We start from the raw sequence: 24486 nt of genomic DNA, 5'->3' as shown, positions 1-24486 counted from the left end.
AGTTTTTTCTTATCAGTTTTGTATATTAGGGTTGTGTGTTACACCTAATGTTGTTAAATGAATGTTTATTGCATTATTTCAGTTTCATGTGTGTTACCATGATGGTGTTTAGTGTTTGTGTGAATGACACTGTGCACCTTCCATATATGTTATTATTTAAAAGCTGCTTGTGATGGGCTTTGGTTCATCATGTGACTTTCTCATCACCACCTGCATTTGGTGGTTATCAGTGCATTACAAAGGTACAAAACAGATTTCAATACTTTTACGGAATTTTTTTTACAGTGTGGAAGGACATCCGATAAATTAGACATGATTTACAGAGACTGATACTCATACAACAGAAAGATTGGATCATACAGGAGATGAGTTGATGAATGAGATACAAGTGGAATTGCCCAAAAAGAAATATAAAGAGACTGAGGAGTAAAGTACTCTTTAGATGCTTCTTGAATTAAGGATATCTGAAACCCTGTCACCAATACTGCTGATTAGAGTTTGATTATAGTTTAGCTGAAGTTTTATTTTGTTCATTAACTGCTTTATATTGTAACAAATAAAATAAGTCTCAACAAATAAGCACAAGGGAGTCTTCTACGTCATTCCTGAAGCGCTTTAACTTGCGGGCGGGTGAGCACTTATGGTTTAGGCCAGATTTGACTATCCTTACCCTATCTTAATATTCATAAGGTTAAAGTGAAAGTTAAAGTGTAAAATAAAAAGACACACCAAGACAACAATATGTGACAGGTCTCACTCTCCTGCTCCGTGTGGGTCTCGAACTCGGGTCTCCGTTACTAATATTCATAACTACATTCTTTAAATTAATTGAATTATTCTTTATCATACAATCATTCTTTAATTTTTAAATACTGTCTTTTGCCAGTGGACTCAACTTTTTACTGATATAAACTGTGAAATGAATTTAGTAACAGATGCTAAGTAACTATAGTAACTATTTTTACCTGGTTCTTACTGTACTTTTGGTTTTGCAGACAAACCGCAAAGAAAGGTAGGTAACTTATTTGTACTCATAGTCTACTTGATCATTTGTGTTAGTAGTAAAGTTTGTTAGTAGATGCATTTTTATTCTACCATATATAACAATAGGCCTACAAAAATATGTTTATTAACATTGGCTAGCTGAGGCGTCATAATCATTTAGCTTATTATGAACATGCATATTAACATAAACAATGTGAAAGACGATTCGAAAAGAAAATGAAAGCAGCAGAGACAGCAGTACGTACAACTTCCGTGCACGTAATAACGTACATACGTCGCAAGTATACTGACTGTCTCCAACTCTCAGGAAAACTTCACCCGATTTCCTGGTAAGTTTTGTTGTTTATTTTCTGTTACGTTAATAAGAGATCACATTGCTTTTACATTAGTTCAATAGACTCTATGTGGTCCGATTAAAGAATTAGAACCATGAAATGTGCGTTTTGCACTGAAATTTGCGGTCAGAGGAACTAACGTTAAACATGATCCGTAACGTCGAGAAAAGTTTAAACTGTAACGTTTGCTTCATAACTCTTTTCAGTTTAAAAACTGATACAGTGCAGTTAAAGTCTTTTTAGATATGAAATGTTAATAAGTTCACATCATTCGTTTTGATTTGATTTGATTACGTTTTTTACGGATGTGACATGTAACATAAGAAGTCAAATGTTCGGTTTCTTTATCTGATATGCAGAAGCCAGTGGTTGTTTCACATGATGGACGGTGACTCACTTTTAACAACTTGTAGTGATGAATATCGATTGCTTGAAACATACTGCCAGAAGAGGAGGAAGCCAAGCGCAAGAGCCTGTATGTACAGACTGGAGAGGGCACGATCTGATCAGACCAGAGAGATACTGTATTTGAGATCTGTGACTCTTTCTGAGATTATTATTATAACATTTATTCTCATTTTAATGTCATGTCTGTTGAAAATAGGTGATGAGAAATTTGGTGGTGTGGCTGAAAAACTGGCCCAGATTGCATACAACAGACTTCTATTTGATGAAGGACTAGAGCCAGACAGTCCTGGTAAAGTGTACTGTCTGTTATATAGGCTACAACACAATCACCAGGGGCCAGTTGCATAAACTAGCCACCATGTTAAGACTGTGTCTTAAGAACTAGTTTGACCAACTAGCAGTTGCCAAGGGGTAATCAGTCTTACTTTTCCAATACAAATAAGAACAATCTACCTTTTCATAACTGAATTTAAAAAAGTTATGACCAGTCTTGAAGAAAACAAATTAGGTGACTAACTTTTTAAGACTAGTCTAAATAGTTTATACAACTGGCCACAGATAATAAGTTAAAGTCATTGAAATATGATCTTCTATAACACTTTTGATTATACAGATTGTAATTCTGGTCTGTCCTAGTTGCGAAAGAGGCTAACTCAGATGTCATAGTGAGGCTTGTTGACTTGCTGAAGACATCAGGGGACGAATTGAATGAAACGGTAATCATCATGACCTCTTTACAGTCTGTAGTGTTACTAACTGATTAGTTTTGGTTTAGTGTGTAGTTCTAGATAATCCTCTTCAATTAAATACAAATGTACTTGTACTTATTTTGATATCTGGAACTTGGTGGAAACAAACCAAATGTATGTTGGGCTTCCTGTGGAAAATATGTGATAAAATATTAGGAATATCAATTATAAAATACTATAATTCTCATTAAAGAGTCACACGATTATGAAAATCAATTATAAAATACTATCTCTCATTTAAGAGTCACATCAAAGCGTTAAAAAAGCTGTTCAGTTTGTAGCCCTAAAAGCTTTTCCTGCTCTTAAGTGTCCCCTCTGCCTTCTCAGATTCAGAGCAGCCAAGAGCTTTCAGGATACCTGCAGCAAACTTTCTCTTACGACTTGTTTAAAAAACTGACTAAAGCCTTCATCACAAGTAGTGTACCAGAATTTCTGCAGAGCAGAAAAAAACGTGAGCAGATCGCCCTGGCCTTTGAGGTCACCAGCAGACTCAAAGCCCTGGACCTACACCCCATGAACAGGGTCATGGGATACGGAGCTCAGTACCTGCAGGAGAACTACGCTCCCTGGATTAAACAGCATGGTGGTTGGGTGAGAGTTTATGCACCAGTTAAATTTAGTAAAAAAAAAAAAACTGCTTCAAATAAATACATTTACTAGAAATGAATGCAGTTTACTGAATAAAATAATTACAATAATGCTCAACACACTAATTATATGTCATCTCTGACACACTATAGGAGAAAGCCTTTGATGATGATGATGATGAAGAGGTCCTTTGACAAGACTGTGAAATGGATGGTTATTAGTGATCAAAGTGATATTTATGAAATAAAGATATTATCTACTAAAATCTATATTTTATAAATCTATAATTTTTTATAAATATGTACTTGTTTATATACATTTAATATAAAATAACATTTTGTGTTACTAATGAAATGTGTTCTTAACTCATTGCTGCACACTTAAAAAAAAAAAAAAAACAGGCCAAAATATAATGCTAAAATATAATGCTTTATTATGGGAAGTTGGCTTTTCAGCAACAAATAAGCAACACAAACATACTCTTTACAAATAGAGAATGCCACTGGAATCAGAATAGCGCCTTGTGATTTTTACATATAGGCTAATTTTTTTTATTTTTTTATCATCTGTAATTACATATCAACTGCCTTCACTTGCTATGAGTCTTACGCACAACATTAGGCACAAAGAGGCAAAGACTACATAGATACTAAATACTTTCTTTTGCTTTGTTGTTTCTTTATTTGTTGTTCCTAATAATATCAATATTTCATCAATATCACTTTAATACATTGTAATGCTGACTGCATTTTTGAATGCCATGTGATGACTATGGTTGCAATCTTTCACACCTTAATTTGTGTGGCATACATCCTCATAACAAGGCAAGACTAATGGACATTTGGCCCAGATAATCAACATCACTGCAGATGTTACAGTATTAATGAAATTTGAATTGAAACATGTAAAACAGTTGCAGTTTTATTCTACAATAAAGCACTGATGATTTTGATTAGCTAGATACCGAGGTACGTGTTCATTTTTCCCAGGGCATCACAGACAGTGGTTAGGTCACTGCGTAGATCTTGAACCACGTTCTCAATGCTCCTGGTGTCCTTCAATAAATCGATGCTCTGGGTGTATGGGTTGTAGTAGACAGAAAAAGGCCTTTTTATTGTTGTAGCAAATTCCCTGTTTAGAAGGAACAACATTAATTGACATTATTAAGTCGAATTGTGGATTACTGTCCGATTTTACATTTGACTGAAAGGACATATTTACCTCATTTTCTCTTTTGCCTCTTCAAAACTCTCAGAGACAAAATAAACATCTTGAAATGTTGTAATGAGGCACTCCTGGTAGCATGTGGTTTTGGGATCAAACATCTTCACTGTTGCTTTGTCAGACAACGCATGCTGCATAATCAAAGAAGATATTCATTCACTTAAAAACGTGGCATTTTAATACATGAGGTGCTTAGATATAGTTAACAAAGGGCTTCATACTCTCAACTCTCCAATAGAAGACAGAAGACCTGCTCCATAGGCTCTCAACTGGCCATCTTGTTTGCAAAGTCCAAATTCAATTGTGAAGAAATAGCACTGGAAAAAAAGCACAGTGGTTTATTGCATATATTGCAAAGGCTTAGAAGCAAGATTATCTACAAGAAGTTTCTTCAGGCCCTTATGAGATATACCCACTCATATTTAGACCACCAAAAACCTTATACCAATATCTAATTGTCTCTCACGGAAGTCTGCCAGACAGAGCCAGTGATCTGATTTCAATGCAAATGCATGTGACTCGAACACCATAGATCAAACTTTATGCCATGAAAAACTTCAGTGACCTTTTTATTTCAGTATTGACTGCCAGTCAAGTTTGAGATGACATTTAAGAATTCAATAAGCTGCTGTCACACTTACTGTTGCCAGCTTCTGCACATCCTCGTCTGAAGCACCTAGAGATGCAAGGCCAATCTCTTGAGAAAACTGAGCAAACTTGGGATCGGCTAGGAGCGGTACATGACCCAACAGTTCATGGCAGGTGTCCCTGAGGACATAAAAACAGTTTACAGGTTAGAGGTGATGGAAGAAAAATAGTTTTCTACATAAAAATCATTGGTGTTGGTTTATACTCACGGTTCTGGTGTGTAGAGAGGATCAGTGCTGTGACGTATATACTGAGTGCAATTAAACACTCGATAAGCCAGACCGGCCAGGAAGTCTCGTGGTGACAGATATCCAGCCACAGGTCTTACGGTAAACCCTGACCTCTCTGCAAGGTTCACAAACAAAACCTCCAGATTAAATAGTGTTGACCTTTGAATTTAATGAATGCAATTAATGAAAGTAGAATTGCATGGATGTGACTTGATGCGACACATTTTTTACCTCGTAAGAATCGAGACACATCTTCCAGCTGTGGGATGTTGTCCTCTCTGTACCCACAATGCTTTGTGAGAAGAGGGAGGTTTTTTAAATACTCGCGGCAGGCATGAGTTGGATAGAGTTTTGCAAGTTCTCTGAAAATTACTCCCCATGTCTTCACTTCTTCTGGTGTGTACTCTATCCGTGGGATGGGCTGCCCACTGAAAATATATTCTGATCAATATTAAGTAAGAAATGAAGAAAAAAAAACTACAACTTGAAAAAAAAAAAAAGCTACAACTTGATTTTCATATTGTTTCCATTTATGTAACTGTATTATGCATCTGCTTTTACCTATTTTAGCATTTTCAACTAGCTAACAACTGAGCTACAAAAACCCAAAATCAACTACACAAGAATATAAACTATATTATATTCCATACTAACAATTTGTAGTTCATTGCAACCTCAACAAAGTACTTCCTCCTTTCCCGATACACTTTGTCTTTAAAGCCCTGCAACAAAAAACAAAGAATCACTTTACAATAAGTTTTCATTTTTAACCAGGGCATCATGAACAATTTTTACAGAATTAGTAGGTTAGTGGAAATTTATAAATGTACTGTTTTATGTTAGCTATTGCATTACTGAATATTAGTGTATAGAACCTTATTTCAAAATCAAGAGTAAACAGAGTATATTGTTTGTCATTGGGACGAGGTTTCATTCACTCCACCATTGAGCTACTTGCTAAATTTACTAAACAGATTTACTTACTGGATGGTCAGCATCCAGTTCTGAGCCGTACATTAGCACTCGATGAGAGCATTGGTCCAGCTCTGAGATCTTATGGGGAAACCATGGTATTCCTTCCCCATCTGGCAACCCACCCAAAACGCACACACAGTCCAAACAGTCTGGAATAAATACATCAGATGAATCAGTAACATTGTTACAAAGCCAGAACATAATTACAATGGCTATTCTAAGTTCAGGCTTACCAGTCTCTGCAGACCACACGTGTTGAGGTGTGTTATATGACACAATGTTGACGTGGTCTTTCAGGTGCTGCACCAACTCATTGAACTCTTTCTTTGAGCAGTTGCACTCTGCATAAATCTCCACCTCATTGGTGACTCTCTTGGATCTCCGAGACTCGATGTGGGACAAATTCACATGCTTCTCCTTTAAACATACAATGGCAAGATATCACTTTGGTTTCAATCAAAAGCCTATCAAAATGATTATTAAACAAGTACTATGCATTAGATATACTTATTAAAATATACTATTAATCTACCCCACCAGAAGATGAGATGCTCATTAACCTGAAAGAGCCTCAGCGCTTTCACCAGACAGCCCACTTCATTCTTCAGAGAGAAAATCACTGCTAATTTCCCAAGGTCATGAGTGGATTTTGGTTCTTCTTTGTCAGGTCTTTCATCTATCCGATTAAAGGATGTCCTGCGGAGCTGCGTGGAGGTGTTGCTTAGTGAATATAAAACTCTTAAGATGGACAAATGGGTTAAGATAAAAGCTTATTTCTTTTAAAAAGTAATTTAAAATGTTTATTTACAAGCATTAAGCATGCAAGGGTGGTAATTAACAACCTCAAAAGGAGAACTTATACTGAGAGACGTTTTTTTTTATAATGTCAAAATATTGTATTACATAACTGTGCCCAGCTCCAGCTGTCAAGGCTTTCAGTCAGTATAATATAGAATTTTGTAATTAAACATTTCATTAGATTTCACTAACTGCCACTAATTAAATTTTCCAGGGTAAATGTTCCATATTCCAAAAATGTGAATATCAAGGCAATTTGGCTATATGAAATGCGCCCAAAAGAGGGTCCATCAAAACTGTTCAGTACTCACCATTGAGGCTGCAAGGTGTTGTTGGTCATACATTGCTGAATCAAAAGATAGACCTCGCCGAGCCCAGTATTTGCTAGAGAACATCATCATAGCGGGTTGCATCTTTGGAATTGCTTCTTGACCTCTCTTCCTAAGAAGCCCAACAGGTGATTTAGGGGCTGTCTGGGGCCCCTTCGGATTAATTTGTAGTTCAGAGGACATAGCTGCTGTCTCTTGAGATGTCTTCTTTCCCTGCATTTCATATGGTGAAGATGCTGTTGTCTCAGACGATATCTCCTTAAGTTGCCCCTTCAGAGACCACTGGGAGATCCTCGCATGTGCCACAGTACCTGAAACTCCTCCCCCGGCAGTATCAGCTGGGATTATATAGTGTGACGAATGACGTTAAGAAGGGCCACTGTCTCACAGGGCAGGCGATCACTCATATTAGCTTTTCAGGGGATGGCTGCTCCATTAGGAAATGTTGACACATCCAAGCCCTGATTGAAGTGGATAAGCTCATCTCACCTTCTAGGAGAAATGAATCTAGAGCAAAATAAATCAGATTTCAAGATTTTCAAAAATGAGGCTTCATTTTCCAGCTAGTGGAAGAGAGGGAGATAACAGCAAACAGCACCCCTCATTTTTGTAAGATATATAGGCCTTTGCAGTTTATCACCCAGAAACATGTTCAATATAGAAAGCAAGAAAAATGTAGAGAGATTAAAACCGTAATTTTCATAAAATATGAATTCAAATGCCAGCATTATTTAAGTAAACATCATTGTAAGCAAAATGGGTTGAGGGCAATTGTGGAAACTGCCTTTTGACCACAGATGCATATTGTTCAGGGGTTTTGGTGAATGAGTGCATGTTTGTCAGTGCACAAAATGCTGCCGTTTCTTTAATGAAAGAAGAAGCTAGAAGAGAGATAACATTACTGCGGAGAGCAGTGAGCTATCAGCTTCCTCTGAGGCAATTTCCTGTGGAACAGGAAATGAAAGAGATGGAAGTCGATTCGGTGTGTCTTTGTTGTAGGCTGTGGTTAAAAGACATTTCATCCTCAATCAGTGTTTTCACTGTCTCTCCATTTCATCTGCAAATGTCATAGCGGGCCGACAGAATGAAGACTACAGACTTTGAATCTCAAACCACATTTATATGCCAGCTGGAACTAGTGATTTTGGTTCAAATGGCCAAGCAAATGTTCTCCTTCACTCTCAAAATGATGGTTAAATTGTTTTGTTTTTGAGGGTCTTTTCTCTAAGGTGACCAACTAATTATAAAGTACTTGTAACTAATTAATGTAATGAACAAAATGGCTTATTTCATTGGACAAAAAAAAAAACCCATAAGGCATAATATAAATATAACTCACAATCTAATGGAAGGAAGACCGATTTTAATTTGAATCTGAATTATTTAGGAAAAGGTCAAACTGATAAGGACAAAAAAAAAAACAATATTCAACAATGGATACCCCACCTCTGAAACATTATGAAAACTCTCTCATACAGTGAGAAGGAATGAATATTTCAATGAAAAACAATATGGTACAAGATATTACAAAAATAATGCTTTAGGGATCCTTCTGGATCCTAGTTTTACATTCATATATTTTCTCTGGGATATTTCACAATGTGGCATTTGGTAGCAAATATCTACATGACACCCATTACTGTTCATCTTGCTGCAATACAGGGGCTATAAAATCTGTACTATAAATCTTGTAGTGCTGTACACTAGGAAATGAAGGCTACTTTGCAGCCGTTGTGTGTTGTTTCTTTTAAGTGGCTGTGGCCATTTGTGACGACGTGATCTTGTCTGTTTGTGGATCTCGGTGAGGTCTGAGGTGACTCAAGAGTTCCATATTCACTGGTTTCTAAAGCTGCTGAGGGTTCAGTGACTGTGTTGAGACCCAGAATCTCACTCACTGAATGGGGCAAGTCCTTAGAGAGAATCAGAAGAGATTCAAAAACTTGTATTAATGGAATAAGAAAAACACATATTACTGAGAAAAATGTGTTATAGATCACATACCCCACTATTTGCAATCATGCTTAGGACATACCTTACAATTCTTTATTTGCATGCAGATAGCTTCAGATTTGCTAAGGATTTCTTCGATGTCCAGTTTCATGGAGAGTTCATTTATATGCTGTAAAGAAAACATAATAGGTGAACAATTTCTCTACACGCTAATTTATGCATATTTTAAAATGTAGATACACACAATACAGTTAAAAAATTATATAATGTTTATTTATAATGTTTTTTTTCATGGACGTCTCTAATGCTCAACAAGGTTGCATTTGATAAAAAATACAGAAAACCGTAATACTGTTAACAATTATTAATTTTTTTTAAAAGTTTTCCATTTGAATATATTTTAAAATGTAGTTTAGTTCTGTGATGGCAAAGCTGTATTTTCCTCAGTCTTTAATCCAGTTTCACATGATCCTTCAGAAATCATTCTAATATGCTGATTTGGTGAAGAAACATTTCTTGTTAAATGTTTTGTTAAATGTTAAAAATGGTTGTGCTATGTAATATTATTTGTTGGAAACCATAATATATATATATATATATATATATATATATATATAGGACTTTTTTAATGTATAGAAAGTTTAAATTAGAAATTTTTGATTTAGATATATTTTAACATTATAAAAGTTATTTTAATGCCCATGCATCCTTGCTAAATTGAAGAATTAATTCAAAATGTTACAAGTTTAATTAAAAAACTTTGAATGGTAGTGTGTAAGCTACAGTTAATGCTAACCTTTAGGATTTCATTGAATCCATATTTTCTGTCCATAATTTTTTGCTTCTCGGAGTCTAAAATGGCACAGCACACCAGAAGGTGAAAGTTTTGGCAAGGCAGTCTGGTCCACATGACCTGAAGGAGAAAATATCAATTGAATAAAACATTACATCAAATGCCAATATAACACTTAATCAAGTATTATCAAAATTATCACAGACAATGGCTACATTGTACTGAGAAACAGAGAAATGGTTCAGAAGGCCAATATCCAAAAGAAAAAACAACAACGGATAGTTATTACACACCTCCCAAAGGCGAAGGACATCCTGAAATTGTAGCTCTCTCTTGAATCGGATCAATAACCAGCGAAAACAGAAATATAAGTACCCAGAATCCTGTGCCTCTGTAAAACCACATAAACACAGAAATGAACACAATGGCTACTTATGGTCACAGAATCCTGTGAAATAATCATTAATGAAAAAGTCTATTTCTAAGTCTTTCTCTGGGTATCTTACCTAGGTAGTTCCAGAAGGCCAGGTCTAGCAAGCGAAGCAAAGTGCTGAGTTGGATTAGTTGGGTCTTCATCCCCTGCATCTGCTCTTCAAAGTTTTCACGCTGTAACAAACATGACAACTCTCCTAGACAACTACAAGTAAAACATTTGTAGGTTGACTAGATCCATTTAATGTGCTTGCACACAACAGCAATAGCGTGAGGACAGAAACATGCTTTATTGATCAGCCAAATCTTCTCATACACAGCAGACCCAAGAGTGCTAAAGAGAGATGTGCTGTAACGAACACACTGCATTACCATTTCATCCATGAAGGAAACAAAGCACCAGAAGGCATCTACTTCATTCTCCATCACAAAGAGAATGGGAGAGAGCAGATCACTCAAGCCCTGCACGTACCCTGCACAGGAACAGGAAACTGGGTAAATAAAAGCAACGCTACACTGAAAAGCATTTAAGATTACCCATAATCTAAATAATTAAATGTGCAATTAAAATCACATTGACATAATCCAAAGGATTTTGGATGATTGGTAAAAACAAGGTATCAGCGTGGGAGTATACGTAACAGTAGATTATGTTTTTTATTAAGAGAAGCTGCACTGAACGATGATTCAAACACGTGTAGTCACTTGCCTAAATCAAAGTCATACATGCAGTACGTCATCAGGATGTCATGTAGTAATATCAAGCCAGGGTTGTCCAGGCCTTCGTAAAACTTGTTATTTCGGTCAGTTCGGTTCACATCTTTTTCTAAAGAGATTCAACAACCACAAATTGAGCTTCATTCGGGTAATGAAACGGTGCATGGAAATATATCTTGAAAACATTTTTGAAGCAACTAAAGAATAAAACTTGTGATGTAATTAAATACATACCAATAAGGCTCCTATAATCTCGTAACCTTGAGTTTCTCCTTTCCTGCTCCTCGCTTACTGACTTCCACTGGAGCTTCATTCTGAAGTATTCATCACTGTTGATAGATGAAAACATGATCATATGTATGCTTAATCTGATAAGAAGAGAGCTTTAAATCAAACGCTGATTGAAACATACATACGTTTTTCTCTTTTGGAGGAGCTTCCTTTCTTCATGAGTGCTGTTCCATGGAAAATAGCTGAGCAAAAATTTCCAGGCCTCTCTCCTCACTGCGTGGCAAAGACCCTGTTGAGAACAAATCAGCAGCCTTGATAAGCTACATTCTCTGAAATATTTAAAAACAGGTCTACTAAACATGTCTAAACAGGTCTGGTCTAAGTGAAAGGAGGTGGACAGGAAGTCACAGGAAAAATGGGACACCACAACAGTTCGTCTCAGACTTGTCTCATTTCCAAATCAAGTTGTTGAGTTTGAACATATAACATGTAGTGTTTTATATTGTATTTATCAGAGGTGGGACCAAGTCATTGTTTTGCAAGTCACAAGTAAGTCTCGAGTCTTTGCATTCAAGTCTTGAGTCAAGTCCCGAGTCAAGACAGGCAAGTCCAAGTCGAGTTGCAAGTCCTCAACTTTAAGATTCAAGTCTTAAACAAGTCATTAGTTCTCTTTGCCCAAATTAGTGTCTTAAGTAGTGGTAAATATTAATTACCATATCAAATTCATAGTAATTTATATCAGGAAGGCAGGTAGAATATGTTTGACATAGTTTAATTTCATGTGAGATGGGTGCCCTCAGTAAAACTTCTCAAGTTCAGTTTAGGGATTGTGCCAAAATAGGACAAGCAATAAAAAAAAAAAAAGATTTTATTAGTAACAGAATAGCAAAGACAACTTAATTTCATAGAAATAACAGCTGTAACATACTTTGCATGTGTGCATAAGAATATATGCTATTAGGTGTTATATCAAAGCCAATGAGCCATTATTTGGAACCTCAATGAAACAGATTTAAAAATATGAGAGCGGAAACGCAGAAAGAACTGCTTTGAAAAAACTAGAAGAAATAACTGCTAGCATACTTTGCAAGTGAGAGGAAACACGCAATTTGGATGCAGACAAACTCATGAAGACAATCATTCAAAAATGATGTGCTACCATACTTTATAACTAAGAGTAACAAAGACAATCATTTAATAGAAAAAAAATGTTGTACGTTAAATGTTAAATTTATAATATGCATAGTTGATCGCTAAATTTAGGGGCTATGTGCGCTATAGGCCTACAGACTGATTTACAACACGTGAATTCATTTATTTATCCTGAAAGAAATGGAAGTGACATGAGTGCCTGGTGAAGAGGGAGAAAAGATGAGTAGCCTTTATACAATACTCATTTTGTGAAAGAAACACTTCTTCAAATTATATTTTAAATGATCATTAGGCCTATTGCCGCTTGCCCACTTCAGACATTAGGCCTAATGTGCATTTTTCTTCTTCAAATTATAGCTAAATGGTTTGCAATGATTAATTTTAAATCTAGATTAAATCAAGGTTGATCTAATAATTATGTTGCACCAAACTTTAAACCTTTAAAAAAAAAGCAGGTTTACATTTTAACCCATCATTTTGATCCTGGATTTAAGTTATATTTAAGATTAACTTTAATCCTGTTGCACCATAACTTTAAACTCAAATTTAAATCTCGATTATGGATTAACTTTAAACTTAATGGAGGTTTAAATAAAATAAAATGCACATGCAATTAAAATATGTAACTGATCGAACAAAAACAGTGGAAATCTGACAAAAACAGGTATCAGAGAGGTGTTAATTACAAATTAAAATGAAAATGAAAGCACATGGAGTTGGCAGAGTGCGAGGGTCGTGACGGGATGCGGATCCATCACTCATGGTGCACCTCGGTGTCGGACAAACAGAAGAAGTGAGGAATATTTAACAGCAGCGGTCACAGTAATGATGAGGCGAGTGCCATTGAAGTGATCGCGGCCGCGCCTCTCGTTTCTTTTGAATGAGTGAAACAATGTACCATTCAAAAGTCTCAGCAAGGTCAGTAACATTTTTTTTTTAAAGTACATTCATTCATCAAGGATGCATTAAATTGATAAATCGTGTCAGGAGAGACATTACATTGTTACAAAAAAAAATCTATTTCAAATAAATGCTGTCCTTTTGAACTTTCTATTCATCAAAGAATCCAGAAACATTTGCTGCTTCATATTTTTGTAAATCCTTGATACAACTGTTTTAACTTTAATTACGAAATGTTTCATGAGCACCGAATCAGCATATTTGAATGATTTCTTAAAAGTTTCATGTGAGACTGATGACCAGAGTAACGGCTGCTGGAAATTCAGCTGTCATCACAACAATAAATTCCAAATATGCTACAAAGTTAAAACGTTTTTTACTAATCAAATAAATGGAAGATAGGGTATGTGATTTCCTTTATGATGCAGAACAAAGACAGATGGTAAAACATGTAAAAAAAGATGAACTCATGACCTAAACATTATTTTGCAATCTACCACAAAGGTTAATAAGAGAAGAAACAAGAGCAAAGGTGAGGTGACAAAACCACAAGCAAAGAGAAGCTGAAAACTACAGTGAAAAATGGGAAGAGTGTTAGAAGACCACAACAGCATTGGCAACAGACATTAGTGGGTCAGACATTAGGTAGATTAATGAGCTAAAGGAAGCTATAAGTAACTTCTTACCCCTTTAAATATCAAATCCTTTAAGTGAGGTACGTTGGTTATTCTTCCCTCTGAGTCCTGGTACTTTGCCCAATCTTCCATTGTTACTGGCCCCCTTCTTTGGACCTCTGGCCTCGGTCCCAGATCAAGCTGGAACACAAACACCTCAAATCAATTTACCATAACAGTATTTACAGGATTGCTCCTATCGGCTGTCTGTGTCTAGACTCAACTAAGTCAACATTTGGGCTGCCATTAGATCTGCACTCACTCTGGTGATGACTTCAAATCCAGGCTCTTCCTGCTGGTTAATCTCTAGTCCAGGAATGAGTTCTCCCAACAAATCTGCCACCTCCTCAGCAGGCCGCTGGTGACACTCTAATTCAGGCACCCGAAACGCATCAAAGAGGTAGTTTGTGACTTTAGAGAAGCCACCCAGTGTTGTTGTATAAGGATCTTTCTTGAATTTCTGGTTGGAAAGTGAGATAATACAGTGAAGACTACTTTCAATCACATAAATGAATATTTTTTACATGGTTTCTCTTACGATTCGCAGTGTAAATTACAAACCTGTACCAAGCCATAGTTTGTATCATCCAGAAGATTCTCAAAGGATTGTGAGAAGGTTTTGCAGTAGGTGCTGACAATCAAGAGACTTTCATCATCGGGACTCCTTTAAAAACAGAAACAATGATATTAACATTTATTGTATAGCCTTAAAGTAATACCATCAATAATTTCAAGAGTACAAATAGCAACAAGTATTCGAATTGTAAACATATGACATCACTGGCCATATCGCTCAGTGGTTTGAATGACAGGAGAAGCCGAGCAAACCACGCAAAGCCTACGTTTCATTATGGAGACTCAGATAAGAACTTTAATAACAGCTATCTTTTTCTCAGCAGCACTGAATTCAGCGTGCTTACTGGTGGATTTAATCTGGTGTGATATTTAATGCAGGGGAGAGGAGTGTCTTCCTGTCCCTTTCATAAAGCCTTAACTCTAAACGAACAGCTGCTGTTCGACCTTACATGAATCACACTCGCGGCCTCTCGCCACAGAACACATGCTAGACTTCCTCAAAGGTGCCGAGATACTCCGTCTCGTTTGCATGCAGATTGGGTTACAGTTTGATGTGTTCTGTTTTAAAGGACGAAATCTTTGGATAAAGAATTCTGTGAGTCACAGACAGTAATATTAGTGCCTGTGGTATTTAGTGAATTAAAAGGTCACGGGTCACTTTTAAGATAAAAACAGGAAGAATGAAAAACTTAAGCCATATTCATTCAGAGGAAGATGTCTGACAGTTCACACAGGAATTTGTAGAAGCTAATATGCTTATTAATGCTTTCAGAAACAAAAAGACATATGGTGCATTTCAAATAGCACACTTTTCTATGCCTTTTTTAGTATTCATAGTGTGAATAATGAGTTCACACTGAAAATACCAAAAAGAAAAAGTGCAAAAACACTCAGATGAACCCTGGAAGAAAGGAAATTTTGGCCACTTCATGCACTCGGCTGTTGTAGCTTTCCTTACGAAGTGGAAGGGGAGAGAAAGGTTTAATCTACTAACAACACTGGTGCCAAAATGGGTTAATACATTACATTTTTAAGCATTAATTCATAGCGCAAATGGTAGTAAATTGACTACCGCAAACCTTAGTAAATCACCTTGTACGACTCATTTAAATACTCTCCTCCCATTGATAAAAAGGTTTTGAGTTGGCGCAAGTGGTTAGTAAACCTGGCCCCAAATCTGGTTACTGGGTATTTTTTTACAATAATTTAACCCAAATTTTACCCCACAAAGTGCACAGAAAAACATTAAATAAGTGTGCAGGTTCTGTGCAGCATTGCTTATAATGTATTCAAAATAATTTATAAAATGTCTGTAACTCATGACTACACTCTACTGGGCTAATGCTGCAATAAAAACAACATTGAATTCATAAATTCATAAATATAATGATATTGAAATAGATATTGTGCAATATTTGCCTACAGCTGAGCCACAGATTATGCCTGACCTATTTAGACTAAATCAACCACTTATACTTCACTTACTCGTTGATCTGAACTGACTTCCTCAGGCTATCCAGGAATGCTGTGCTCCCTCCCTGGTGGAAATGAATAGCTGGCAGCGCTGTGGCATCCTTCAAGCTGAAACTGATGTAAGACCAGCCCTCACATTTGACTGTGATAGACCTGAGGTCACACACATTAAAAGAGAAGGCCCACTTGTTCCGGACATTAGTGTGGTTTGATCCACCTGTGACAATATGACAATAAATAATAAGCTTGGTTACTGTTAGAGATGACCTTCTTCTGGTCTTGCAAAAAAAAAAAAAAGGCCAGACACATAATTCACTGACTGATGCACGAGATAACATGCTGACATTTTCTGTTAGGTACTGGGTAAAGTGCATCGTGATATAAATTTTGATTTTTAAAGCATTTCAACCACATTTGACTCGAAGAACTGTGCAACTGTTTACCATCTCCATGTGCGTGGACTTTTCTCCGGAACGAGACAGCATTGATCATGTCCCACTCTGTTTCATAGCTCAGCTGATGGTCAATAGGATGGTGAGGGTTGTCTTCTGAACTCTGAGTCCACTCCACCACTGAGCTGGAGTCCTTCACACAATCAAACAAACAAAAATCAGGTTATCCTTACCCAGAACTATGCAGAATCATAAAATACCAGTACAGAGCACAGATGAACTGCAGAAGTGATTTGAACTCAGTCAACATTAATATCTAAACTCTCACAGATGAAACAGGAAATGCATAATTTATGAATGAACTAACAAACCTTGCATGCACACAGCATGTTTGATGGATCTGCATCCTCCAGTGGTTTATATTCCACAAGGGTTTCACCATCCTACATTTAAAGAAGAAATAAATCAGATATTCGGAGATACTGATAGACGGATACACTACCCTTTAAAAGTTTTTTTTTATTATTAAAGGGGTCATATGATGCGATTTCAATTTTTCCTTTCTCTTTGGAGTGTTACAAGCTCTTGGTGCATAAAGAAGATCTGTAAAGTTGCAAATACTAAAGTCTCAAATTCAAAGAGATATTCTTTATAAAAGTTCAGAGTCAGCCACACCTACCTAAAACGGCTCGTTCTAACACGCCCCCACATATCTACCTCACTATGTGGGAAGATTTTCATAACGCCGCCCAAATGTTCACGCAAAGAAAGAAGGCTTAACTTTTAGTCTCACTGTAGTTTTGTTGACGCTGCAGCCATGTCGTGAAGGCGCTGTGTGCTTCGTTGTGAAAGCGAAACTACTTTGTTTGGTCTTTCAAAAGAGGACGATATCCGCTTCGTCATGCCTAGTCACATGTGGTTGCCGCTCATTCGTCGGCTCCGCCGGGCGCACCCTTCTCGACCCCGCCGCCTCAGCTCACTCTAGCCAAAGTAGTTTCGCTTTCACAACGAGCACGCTAAACCGGGGCTTCCCCTCACGCTAGGCCGCTGTGTTTTTCGTTGTGAAAGCGAAACTACTTTGTTTGGTCTTCCAAAAGAGGACACGACTACAAATCAGTGGTATTTACAACACTGTTCCAGAACAGTTTATCCAAAATATCCAGATGTGTGCAGCACATTTTATGGAGGACTGTTTACTGATCCTGGGAGAGTAACGTTAGACTAAAATGCCGGCAGTTCTGACTAATGTAAGTACGTTTTCATTTAAAGGATTTGCCACAGATGATACAAACGCGAGTTTTGGGCAGTAGAGTAGCACTTGTCGTTTGTCATTTCTCTGATCATAAATGCAGACAGAGTTTTATGTTTACGCGGTGCGATGCGATGCGATGCGACGCAACGTGTAAAAAGACAGTATAAGTCATTATAATCAGTAATTATGTCCCGACTGGATGCAAAAAATGCCTTGTTTGTAATGGGTTTTAATGCCTTTGTCTCGTCGCTCCGGCCGGAACACGGCATCAACAGTATGTGAGGGGCGTAACATTTCCGTCTCACGCTTGAGGTATTCGGCCAATCACAACGCACTGGATAGCTGGCCAATCAGAGCACACCTCGCTTTTCAGACCGATGAGCTTTGTAAAAATCGACGCGTTTCAAAAAGGCGGGGCATAGAGGAGAAACAATAATGTACAGTATGTGGAAAATAATGTGTTTTTTTTACTTTAAACCGCATAAACATTTCATTACACCAAATACACAAAATAATGTTCTTTTTAGCAACATCATATGACCCCTTTAATACTTTTTTAAGCAAGGAAATATTAAATTGATCAGAAGTGATAGTAAAGACATTTAAAATGTTGCAACAGATTTCTATCATAAAAGAATAGAAACTCATGATGATTTTGGGTGAACTATTAATATTAAATAAATGTTGTTCTTTTGAACTTTCTATTCAACAAAGAATCTTGAAAAAATTTATCATGGTTTCCACAAAAATATTAAGCAGCACAACTGTTTTATTCAAATGAACAATTATAATGAGAAGAAATGTTTTGTGAGCATCAGTATATTAGAATGATTTCTGAACAATTGTAGTGTATCAGCTGTCCAAACAATCACACAAGAATGTGGTATAACATCTTATGTATGTCACAATGACCCAGTTAAGGTAAATCATAATAATTCTAAAACAATACACTTGTTAAATCTAAATAATATTACTAGCAAGAAATAAAGCAACTGACAAAACCCATACCTTATCAACAATCCTGAGGAACCCCGATATTAAATCCTGATCCTCAGATTCATCTGGAGATGAGTGAATAAAGACTCCCTTGTGTTCAAACACCACCTGCAAAACAAAGAAAAACTAAGTATATGTTAACAGAACATTACAAGGTTTGATTTACAGTGACCAGAGATATTATTCTCTCTAAATAGGTCACTAAAAACAAACATTCCAAGATCCTGTTATGGTCCTCTGCACCCTGTGTCTTATAAGGCAAGTTAGTATGCAGCCTGAGGCCTGAACTTAAGGAACTGAAAGCTCCTGTCATACTGACACAAAAAGAATGTTCTTGCAGGCTCCCTTACAATAAAAAACATGAAACTGATCACTGCAAAACTAAAACTAACCCCTGGAAAACACAACCTTACAATAACTTGCCCCACATGAGCATTGCACATAGTTTCATGTTATGATTTCCATAATAAATGTGTAATATTAGTAGCTGTAATTGGTAAGTCACTCAACCATCAAAACATTTTGGTGGTAAAGGTACTTGCTTATGCATAAATAACAGACATGAGAAAACGATACACAAAAAGAAAATGAGGTTCTGTAGTGACAAGAAATAGCTCATTAAGAGAACTGGAAATATTGAAAGCTAGTTTTCTTATGGACTGAATTCACCTGAATTAGTAGATAAACTATCGGTCATCTAACTCAAAACATGTTTATGATCTCTAGATTATGATCTTCATTAACCTGCCACGTAGCTCATGACTCAACACCAGTTAAGTTAAGCACAGACACAACTGTGATTTTGTGTGTTTTCTTAAGTGTTTTTTGTTTTTACTGTCCAAACACCCCAAACACGATCAATATTGCAGTTGTGGCGTAACTGGCAGCGTAAACGCTGCTTCTGGCGTCCGTGTTTTTCGCAGTTTTATCAGCTGTATGTCAGGGTGTTAGCAGCCAGGCTAACTGTTGCTAAACACAGCAGTTTATCAGACCAGTCTATCATCTATTTCCCAGCACCTACAGCTCAAAAAGCTAGTCAAACAGAATATCTACGCAACAACCCATCTAAAAACAACGGCAAAATTAAGCTATTTGTCGTTTTGACCGTGTATTGACTTATAAAACGGCATGCTCTGTACCTTGGGAGGAGTTGTGGCCGCCATGTCGACTGCTAAATCGAGCACCGCTCACGTGCCTGTCAAGAGATCCACAACAACACTGACGAGTCATTTTCCGCATGGCCAACGCCACGCATGCGCACACACATATTTCAAAACTTAATAATACATTTAATTATCCACCTTTTTCTTGTCGTAAAAATGGGCGCGGCCATTTGGAAAATATATGGGTATGGCTTCCGGTTTCATCTGCGTCCACTCCGTCCAGCTATTTTTAGCTGAACAAAACAGTTCGTTTTGCTGCTTGATATTGAAAGTTGGTGTGTCTTATCATATTATTTTATTGTATTATCAGAAATTATGAACACACTTTTTTGTAGTGCAAACAGTTTTTCCGTTTACTGCACGTTGTTATTCTCCTCGTTATTTAAAGTTAATGAACCGGAAGTCTCACCCATAGGCTTACTTCCGCGTTGAAGAAAAAGGTGGTTTAATAATAATCATCATCATCATCATTAGAAGTTTGCAGTGGTTGCCCTGAAACTGCTTTACATTTGTTTACATTTATTTATTTTTGTTTTAGTGTTAATAATCTTTTATTTATATATTTACTTTAGTAATATTATATGTATATATTTACCTGTTAATTTACTTAAAAAGCACACGTCTTTCTAACTTTGTGACGTTGCTGAGTGAAATCAGAAACAGTAATACAGCTATCGAGTTTTTATGTATTTGTAAGTTGTATAATTGGGAAATATAAATTGTTTATGTCTTCTTTTGTCTCGGTTGTGTTTTCTTGAGTCCTTTTTATCTTCCTTTCTTTCTCTTGTTTTCCTGAGAGTCAGATCTTTTTTATTGGATTTTTTAAGGAGAAACGGTTATAAAACTTATGTTTATACATCTATATGCATACTAATCGACTAGATATAGGGCCTATACCTCTTACAACAAAAATTAGTCATATAACTATTATGTATGATCTTTTTTCAGACAGAAATGTCATCTCAGCTTTACTGTTGTTCTTTATTAAAATATGGAATCATAAAAAAATCTTTAAGTTTTAAAGTCTTTAAGAGAAAACTCACATACATCTAATATTGGGTACAACTGACATATATTTTACTTTATGTGTGTTATATTTTCTGGACAGAGTAAGAACTTGAATTGTATTGTCATCTCTAATAAACAATGGTATCTATCAAAAATTCATAAACAAGACTATTATATCAGTTATTTGAATTATTTTGTCAGAAGCAATTAACGAAATTTGAGAACAAAAAGATTTAGTATAACTACAACTGAAAAAATTCAAGCTTTACGAAAGGCTTGCGCAATGCACTGGCTCCACAATATTTGCCCTCGAGTGGTTCACACAGCAGCGGGACTTTTATTTTGAAATGTAACTCGCACTGGCGGGAAACTTGTGTGTCTGTCAGCAGAAGATCATGTACAACAACGGATCTGAGAAGTGAGTGTATTTACGAATGTAGTATATTTCTGTGCGTTCATGTAGACAGTTGTGGAGTGAAGGTAATATTTGACTTGTTTATCCTTGTCAACGTTTCAGATGAGAAGGTCCACAGAGCAGGAAGAATTGTGTGATTTGTGAGTCCTGACACAGAGGAAACCGATAAAGGAATGGTTCAAATAGTCATCTCGAGGTTGGTGCGAAGACTTAAGCTAATTATTTTAGTTAAGACTAATTAAGTTAGTTTTAACAGGTCATGGTCTAAAAGTGCTTGTTGAAAATGGGTTTCTGTGTGTTTTGCAGTAAAGCTGGTGAAGGTCCAGCTGAATGGCTGCTGGTGGAGTTGCAGGGAGAAGTTGTGTCCAGACAGAATACTGGACTTGCAGGAAATCTGATGGGAGACCTGCACTATACAAAAGAGGTTTGTCTTCAGTATAAAGTCCGTAAAAAAGAGAAGAAATTGTATTTTTGCAGTACATTAAGTGCTTTTTATTCCACACTATTTGAACAAAATATGGAAACATATCAAATGAAAACACCCCCACTAATATTCATCTAATTACCTATGGTAAATTCTTGACTTGTCCTCTCTCCAAGGGTGTACCGGTGCTAATAGTCGGACATCACATCCTTTATGGCAAACAGGTCAAACTGGAGAAGCCCTTTGCTGTTCTGATGAAGCACTCTGGACTCCCTCGGGATGAAGAGGAAACGATGGAAACCAACCAAGAGAACCCAACATCTTACACTGTTTCCGCCCTCATCAAAAAGAAGCTCATCTTTAAAACCCGACCCAAACCCATCATCACTAATGTGCCAAAGAAGGTATAACTTATGTTCAGATATTAGAGGCTGACTGTTCGGCACAGAATTCTAGATTTGTAACCAAATGTGAATGTAAATGTTGTTTTGAATGGTGGATTAGTATCTTTGTACATTGTTGTCAGGAATGAGTAATTGACAATAACATTGAACAAATATAAATATTCTAAGTAATGGGCCTACCGTGAATTTGAAAATCAGAAAAGAAAGAAAAAGCTCACTTTTGAATGGACATTTATTGTATCAAAACATCAGTTACAAGTGTTTGCAAAAATAATTACATGAGAAATGTCCAAATTTAAAGAATCCAGCTTCTTTTGCATGTACATAAATACATAAAACATAATATGGAAAGTTCATGTGAGATTAAAAAGACCATGATGGCCATTTCTAGGTATTGTACATTGTGGAAATACAGGTTAGCTGTGACACACAGACTAAATGGTGGCGTTTTATCAACACTTGAATATTTTATTTTGTGAGTAGACGTAAGCTGCCAGTGGCGAGCTGAAAAACAACTGTGCATTTTGGTTAAAAACACTTAACCTCTTCTATTATGGATTGTGAATAATTTATTATTCTCTAATCTGTAGTTTTATGAAAATAACTTGGCATGTTTTCCATAAAATATAGATTCCTAGGAAAATGTGTCAGGATTCTTGCATGTTTAAAATATCTTTGAATTTTACATTCCAAAAATATATATTACTTTACAATAAACTTGTAGAATGTATGATCTAGTTTTCACTGATAAATCATTTTTAAGCCCCACACTCTGTTCCTGAGGAGCATATCAGTCTTAAAAGTTTGGCACCCAGTCTAATACTGAATTGCATAAAATCTGAAAAACACACAAATGTGAACAATGCAATTCCAAGTTTGATTGTAAACATGATATAGCTCTGGTTTCATAATTGCATTGTCATCAGAGTCATCATCTTATATTTGCAGCCTTAAAGGACGCTGCAGTCCACATCAGTTCACTTTTAAGACACAGTTATCACATGTAATGCACAAGCAAAAGTGTTTCATAAACTCAAAGCTTCTCTCTAAACTTGCACACATATGCACACTAGCCTCAGTGTTTAGATCTCTGCCAGAGTTGAATGTGTGTTTTGGGGGGAAGGGAGCAGAAAATGTTAGTGTTCGCATTCATGGCGAACTGCTACTGAAGTAAATCTACTAATTGTTGCATGGGTGGGCTGAGGGTGGAAAAACAGCCCACTGTACACCTTTGATTCATATATAGTAATCTTTAAAACCACCTAACTTTGCATACCATAAATGAGTTACTTCAGTTCACTTTTTTGTATTTGTCTCTCTAGGTAACTGAACATCTTAATTAAACTAATGGGAATAAAAAGTTTGTGTTACAGGAAAGGGTCGTAAGAATTTGCAAAGGTGGTCAGATTCTGTAACATCTGGCTAACATGCAGAATTAGCTAACATACACTTTTTTTTAAATCAATAATCAGTTTGGGGTGAGAAAAAGCAGTAAATATCATGACATCACAAGTCCACATGCCTCTTATGTTAAAAATGATCTCAACAGGTAATGAAGCATGAATGAAATGTTATTAAATTATAAACCTCAATAGAAAATGACTATTAGAAATGCTGTTAAGTCTGTAAACAAAAAATGTAATGTTTATAGTTTCAGGCAGTATAACTGGATATTCTTTTCATGTAATGTAACACTGTTTATACTTTGAAGTTCTCAAGACTGAGGGAAGAAAATTAAATAATGTAAGTATCACTTTCCATGTTAGTTATGTGTCTGGTTTCACCACCTATAATAAAATATCATATACTTCAAGTTTGTTTATAGGTAAAAAGGAGAATGGGAATAAAAATTCGAGACCAATCTTTCCTCCCTTTTTTTTTTTTTTTTACCAAACATGCTGGAACAAAACATTCTAGATGCACTAGAAAATCCTCTTTGGTTGCCTGACATGATCCTTTTCACTGGAGCTGGATGTTACTTGATATTCTTGAACTTTAAACATGTACAGTGTAGTAAATCTTTGTGGAGAACCATACAATTCTCATTTAAATACTGTTGGTTCTATCTATCATGTCACCCCACAAAAGTATGGGTAGCACCACTATGATAAAATACAGAATTATGCTGGATTGTCAGATAAAGGACGTTAAAATACTGACTGGGTTTGGCGAGCTTAGTGTCTTACGCAGGTTTCCTCAAGTGTTGACACACACCTCTCTGTCCTTGACAATTCACATTCTATAG

General features: G+C 36.3%; 4 protein-coding genes across 6 annotated transcripts; 2 read left to right on the top strand and 2 right to left on the bottom strand.

Moving 5' to 3' along the window:
• The first annotated feature begins 1236 nt into the window (after positions 1–1236).
• LOC107569656 (apoptosis facilitator Bcl-2-like protein 14) lies at positions 1237–4044 on the top strand. Of its 2 annotated transcripts, XM_016255778.1 has the most exons (6): positions 1237–1334; positions 1700–1815; positions 1945–2037; positions 2385–2464; positions 2825–3088; positions 3238–4044. In XM_016255778.1, the coding sequence occupies exons 2-6, from the start codon at positions 1719–1721 to the stop codon at positions 3277–3279; spliced, it is 576 nt and encodes a 191-aa protein (XP_016111264.1). In that variant the 5' UTR covers positions 1237–1334; positions 1700–1718; the 3' UTR covers positions 3280–4044. The 2 variants fall into 2 exon arrangements, with proteins under 2 accessions (XP_016111264.1, XP_016111263.1); XM_016255777.1 differs by lacking the exon at positions 3238–4044 and having other exon boundaries at positions 2825–3172.
• Positions 4024–8548, bottom strand: LOC107569655 (tryptophan 5-hydroxylase 2-like). The gene is made up of 11 exons (XM_016255776.1): positions 7272–8548; positions 6723–6866; positions 6396–6579; positions 6172–6311; positions 5842–5909; positions 5419–5615; positions 5167–5302; positions 4951–5077; positions 4531–4626; positions 4307–4440; positions 4024–4216 (listed from the first exon to the last, which is right to left on the bottom strand). Exons 1-11 carry the CDS (start codon positions 7506–7508, stop codon positions 4042–4044), a joined length of 1638 nt encoding a protein of 545 aa, XP_016111262.1. The 5' UTR covers positions 7509–8548; the 3' UTR covers positions 4024–4041.
• Positions 8549–8632: 84 nt separating this feature from the next.
• On the bottom strand, positions 8633–20049 carry tbc1d15 (TBC1 domain family, member 15). Its single transcript, XM_016255775.1, has 17 exons — positions 19967–20049; positions 18840–18935; positions 16951–17022; positions 16631–16772; positions 16200–16404; positions 14700–14802; positions 14401–14598; positions 14151–14279; positions 11598–11701; positions 11416–11510; positions 11174–11290; positions 10837–10937; positions 10539–10638; positions 10326–10423; positions 10036–10152; positions 9322–9408; positions 8633–9199 (listed from the first exon to the last, which is right to left on the bottom strand). The coding sequence occupies exons 1-17, from the start codon at positions 19988–19990 to the stop codon at positions 8993–8995; spliced, it is 1995 nt and encodes a 664-aa protein (XP_016111261.1). The 5' UTR covers positions 19991–20049; the 3' UTR covers positions 8633–8992.
• Positions 20050–21331: 1282 nt separating this feature from the next.
• Positions 21332–23830, top strand: LOC107569647 (chromosome transmission fidelity protein 8 homolog). 2 transcript variants are annotated; one of them, XM_016255767.1, is made up of 4 exons: positions 21332–21416; positions 21516–21609; positions 21720–21837; positions 22062–23830. In XM_016255767.1, the coding sequence occupies exons 2-4, from the start codon at positions 21587–21589 to the stop codon at positions 22245–22247; spliced, it is 327 nt and encodes a 108-aa protein (XP_016111253.1). In that variant the 5' UTR covers positions 21332–21416; positions 21516–21586; the 3' UTR covers positions 22248–23830. The 2 variants fall into 2 exon arrangements, with proteins under 2 accessions (XP_016111253.1, XP_016111252.1); XM_016255766.1 differs by having other exon boundaries at positions 22014–23826.
• The last annotated feature ends 656 nt before the right edge of the window (positions 23831–24486 follow it).

This window comes from Sinocyclocheilus grahami, unplaced genomic scaffold (assembly GCF_001515645.1).
Source record: "Sinocyclocheilus grahami isolate Dianchi unplaced genomic scaffold, SAMN03320097.WGS_v1.1 scaffold1368.1, whole genome shotgun sequence".
NCBI lineage: Eukaryota > Metazoa > Chordata > Actinopteri > Cypriniformes > Cyprinidae > Sinocyclocheilus > Sinocyclocheilus grahami.
Note: the sequence above shows the minus strand (reverse complement) of the source record. Positions and strands in the feature narration are given on the sequence as shown.

Excerpts from the sequence above, each read along its gene's own strand:
- LOC107569655 (XM_016255776.1), bottom strand. The coding sequence starts at position 7,508 with ATGCAGGGAAAGAAGACATCTCAAGAGACAGCAGCTATGTCCTCTGAA. Across the intron at positions 6,312-6,395 it reads CGTGTGGTCTGCAGAGACTG|ACTGTTTGGACTGTGTGTGC; the intron begins GTAAGCCTGAAC and ends TATTTATTCCAG. Across the intron at positions 5,303-5,418 it reads TGTGTCTCGATTCTTACGAG|AGAGGTCAGGGTTTACCGTA; the intron begins GTAAAAAATGTG and ends TGAACCTTGCAG.
- tbc1d15 (XM_016255775.1), bottom strand. The coding sequence starts at position 19,990 with ATGGCGGCCACAACTCCTCCCAAG. Across the intron at positions 10,424-10,538 it reads GGCCTTCTGGAACTACCTAG|AGGCACAGGATTCTGGGTAC; the intron begins GTAAGATACCCA and ends GTGGTTTTACAG. Across the intron at positions 10,153-10,325 it reads ATGTCCTTCGCCTTTGGGAG|GTCATGTGGACCAGACTGCC; the intron begins GTGTGTAATAAC and ends TTTCTCCTTCAG.
- LOC107569647 (XM_016255766.1), top strand. The coding sequence starts at position 21,587 with ATGGTTCAAATAGTCATCTCGAG. Across the intron at positions 21,610-21,719 it reads GTTCAAATAGTCATCTCGAG|TAAAGCTGGTGAAGGTCCAG; the intron begins GTTGGTGCGAAG and ends TGTGTTTTGCAG. Across the intron at positions 21,838-22,013 it reads ACCTGCACTATACAAAAGAG|GGTGTACCGGTGCTAATAGT; the intron begins GTTTGTCTTCAG and ends CCTCTCTCCAAG.
- LOC107569656 (XM_016255777.1), top strand. The coding sequence starts at position 1,719 with ATGATGGACGGTGACTCACTTTTAACAACTTGTAGTGATGAATATCGA. Across the intron at positions 1,816-1,944 it reads GAAGCCAAGCGCAAGAGCCT|GTGATGAGAAATTTGGTGGT; the intron begins GTATGTACAGAC and ends TGTTGAAAATAG. Across the intron at positions 2,038-2,384 it reads ACTAGAGCCAGACAGTCCTG|TTGCGAAAGAGGCTAACTCA; the intron begins GTAAAGTGTACT and ends GGTCTGTCCTAG.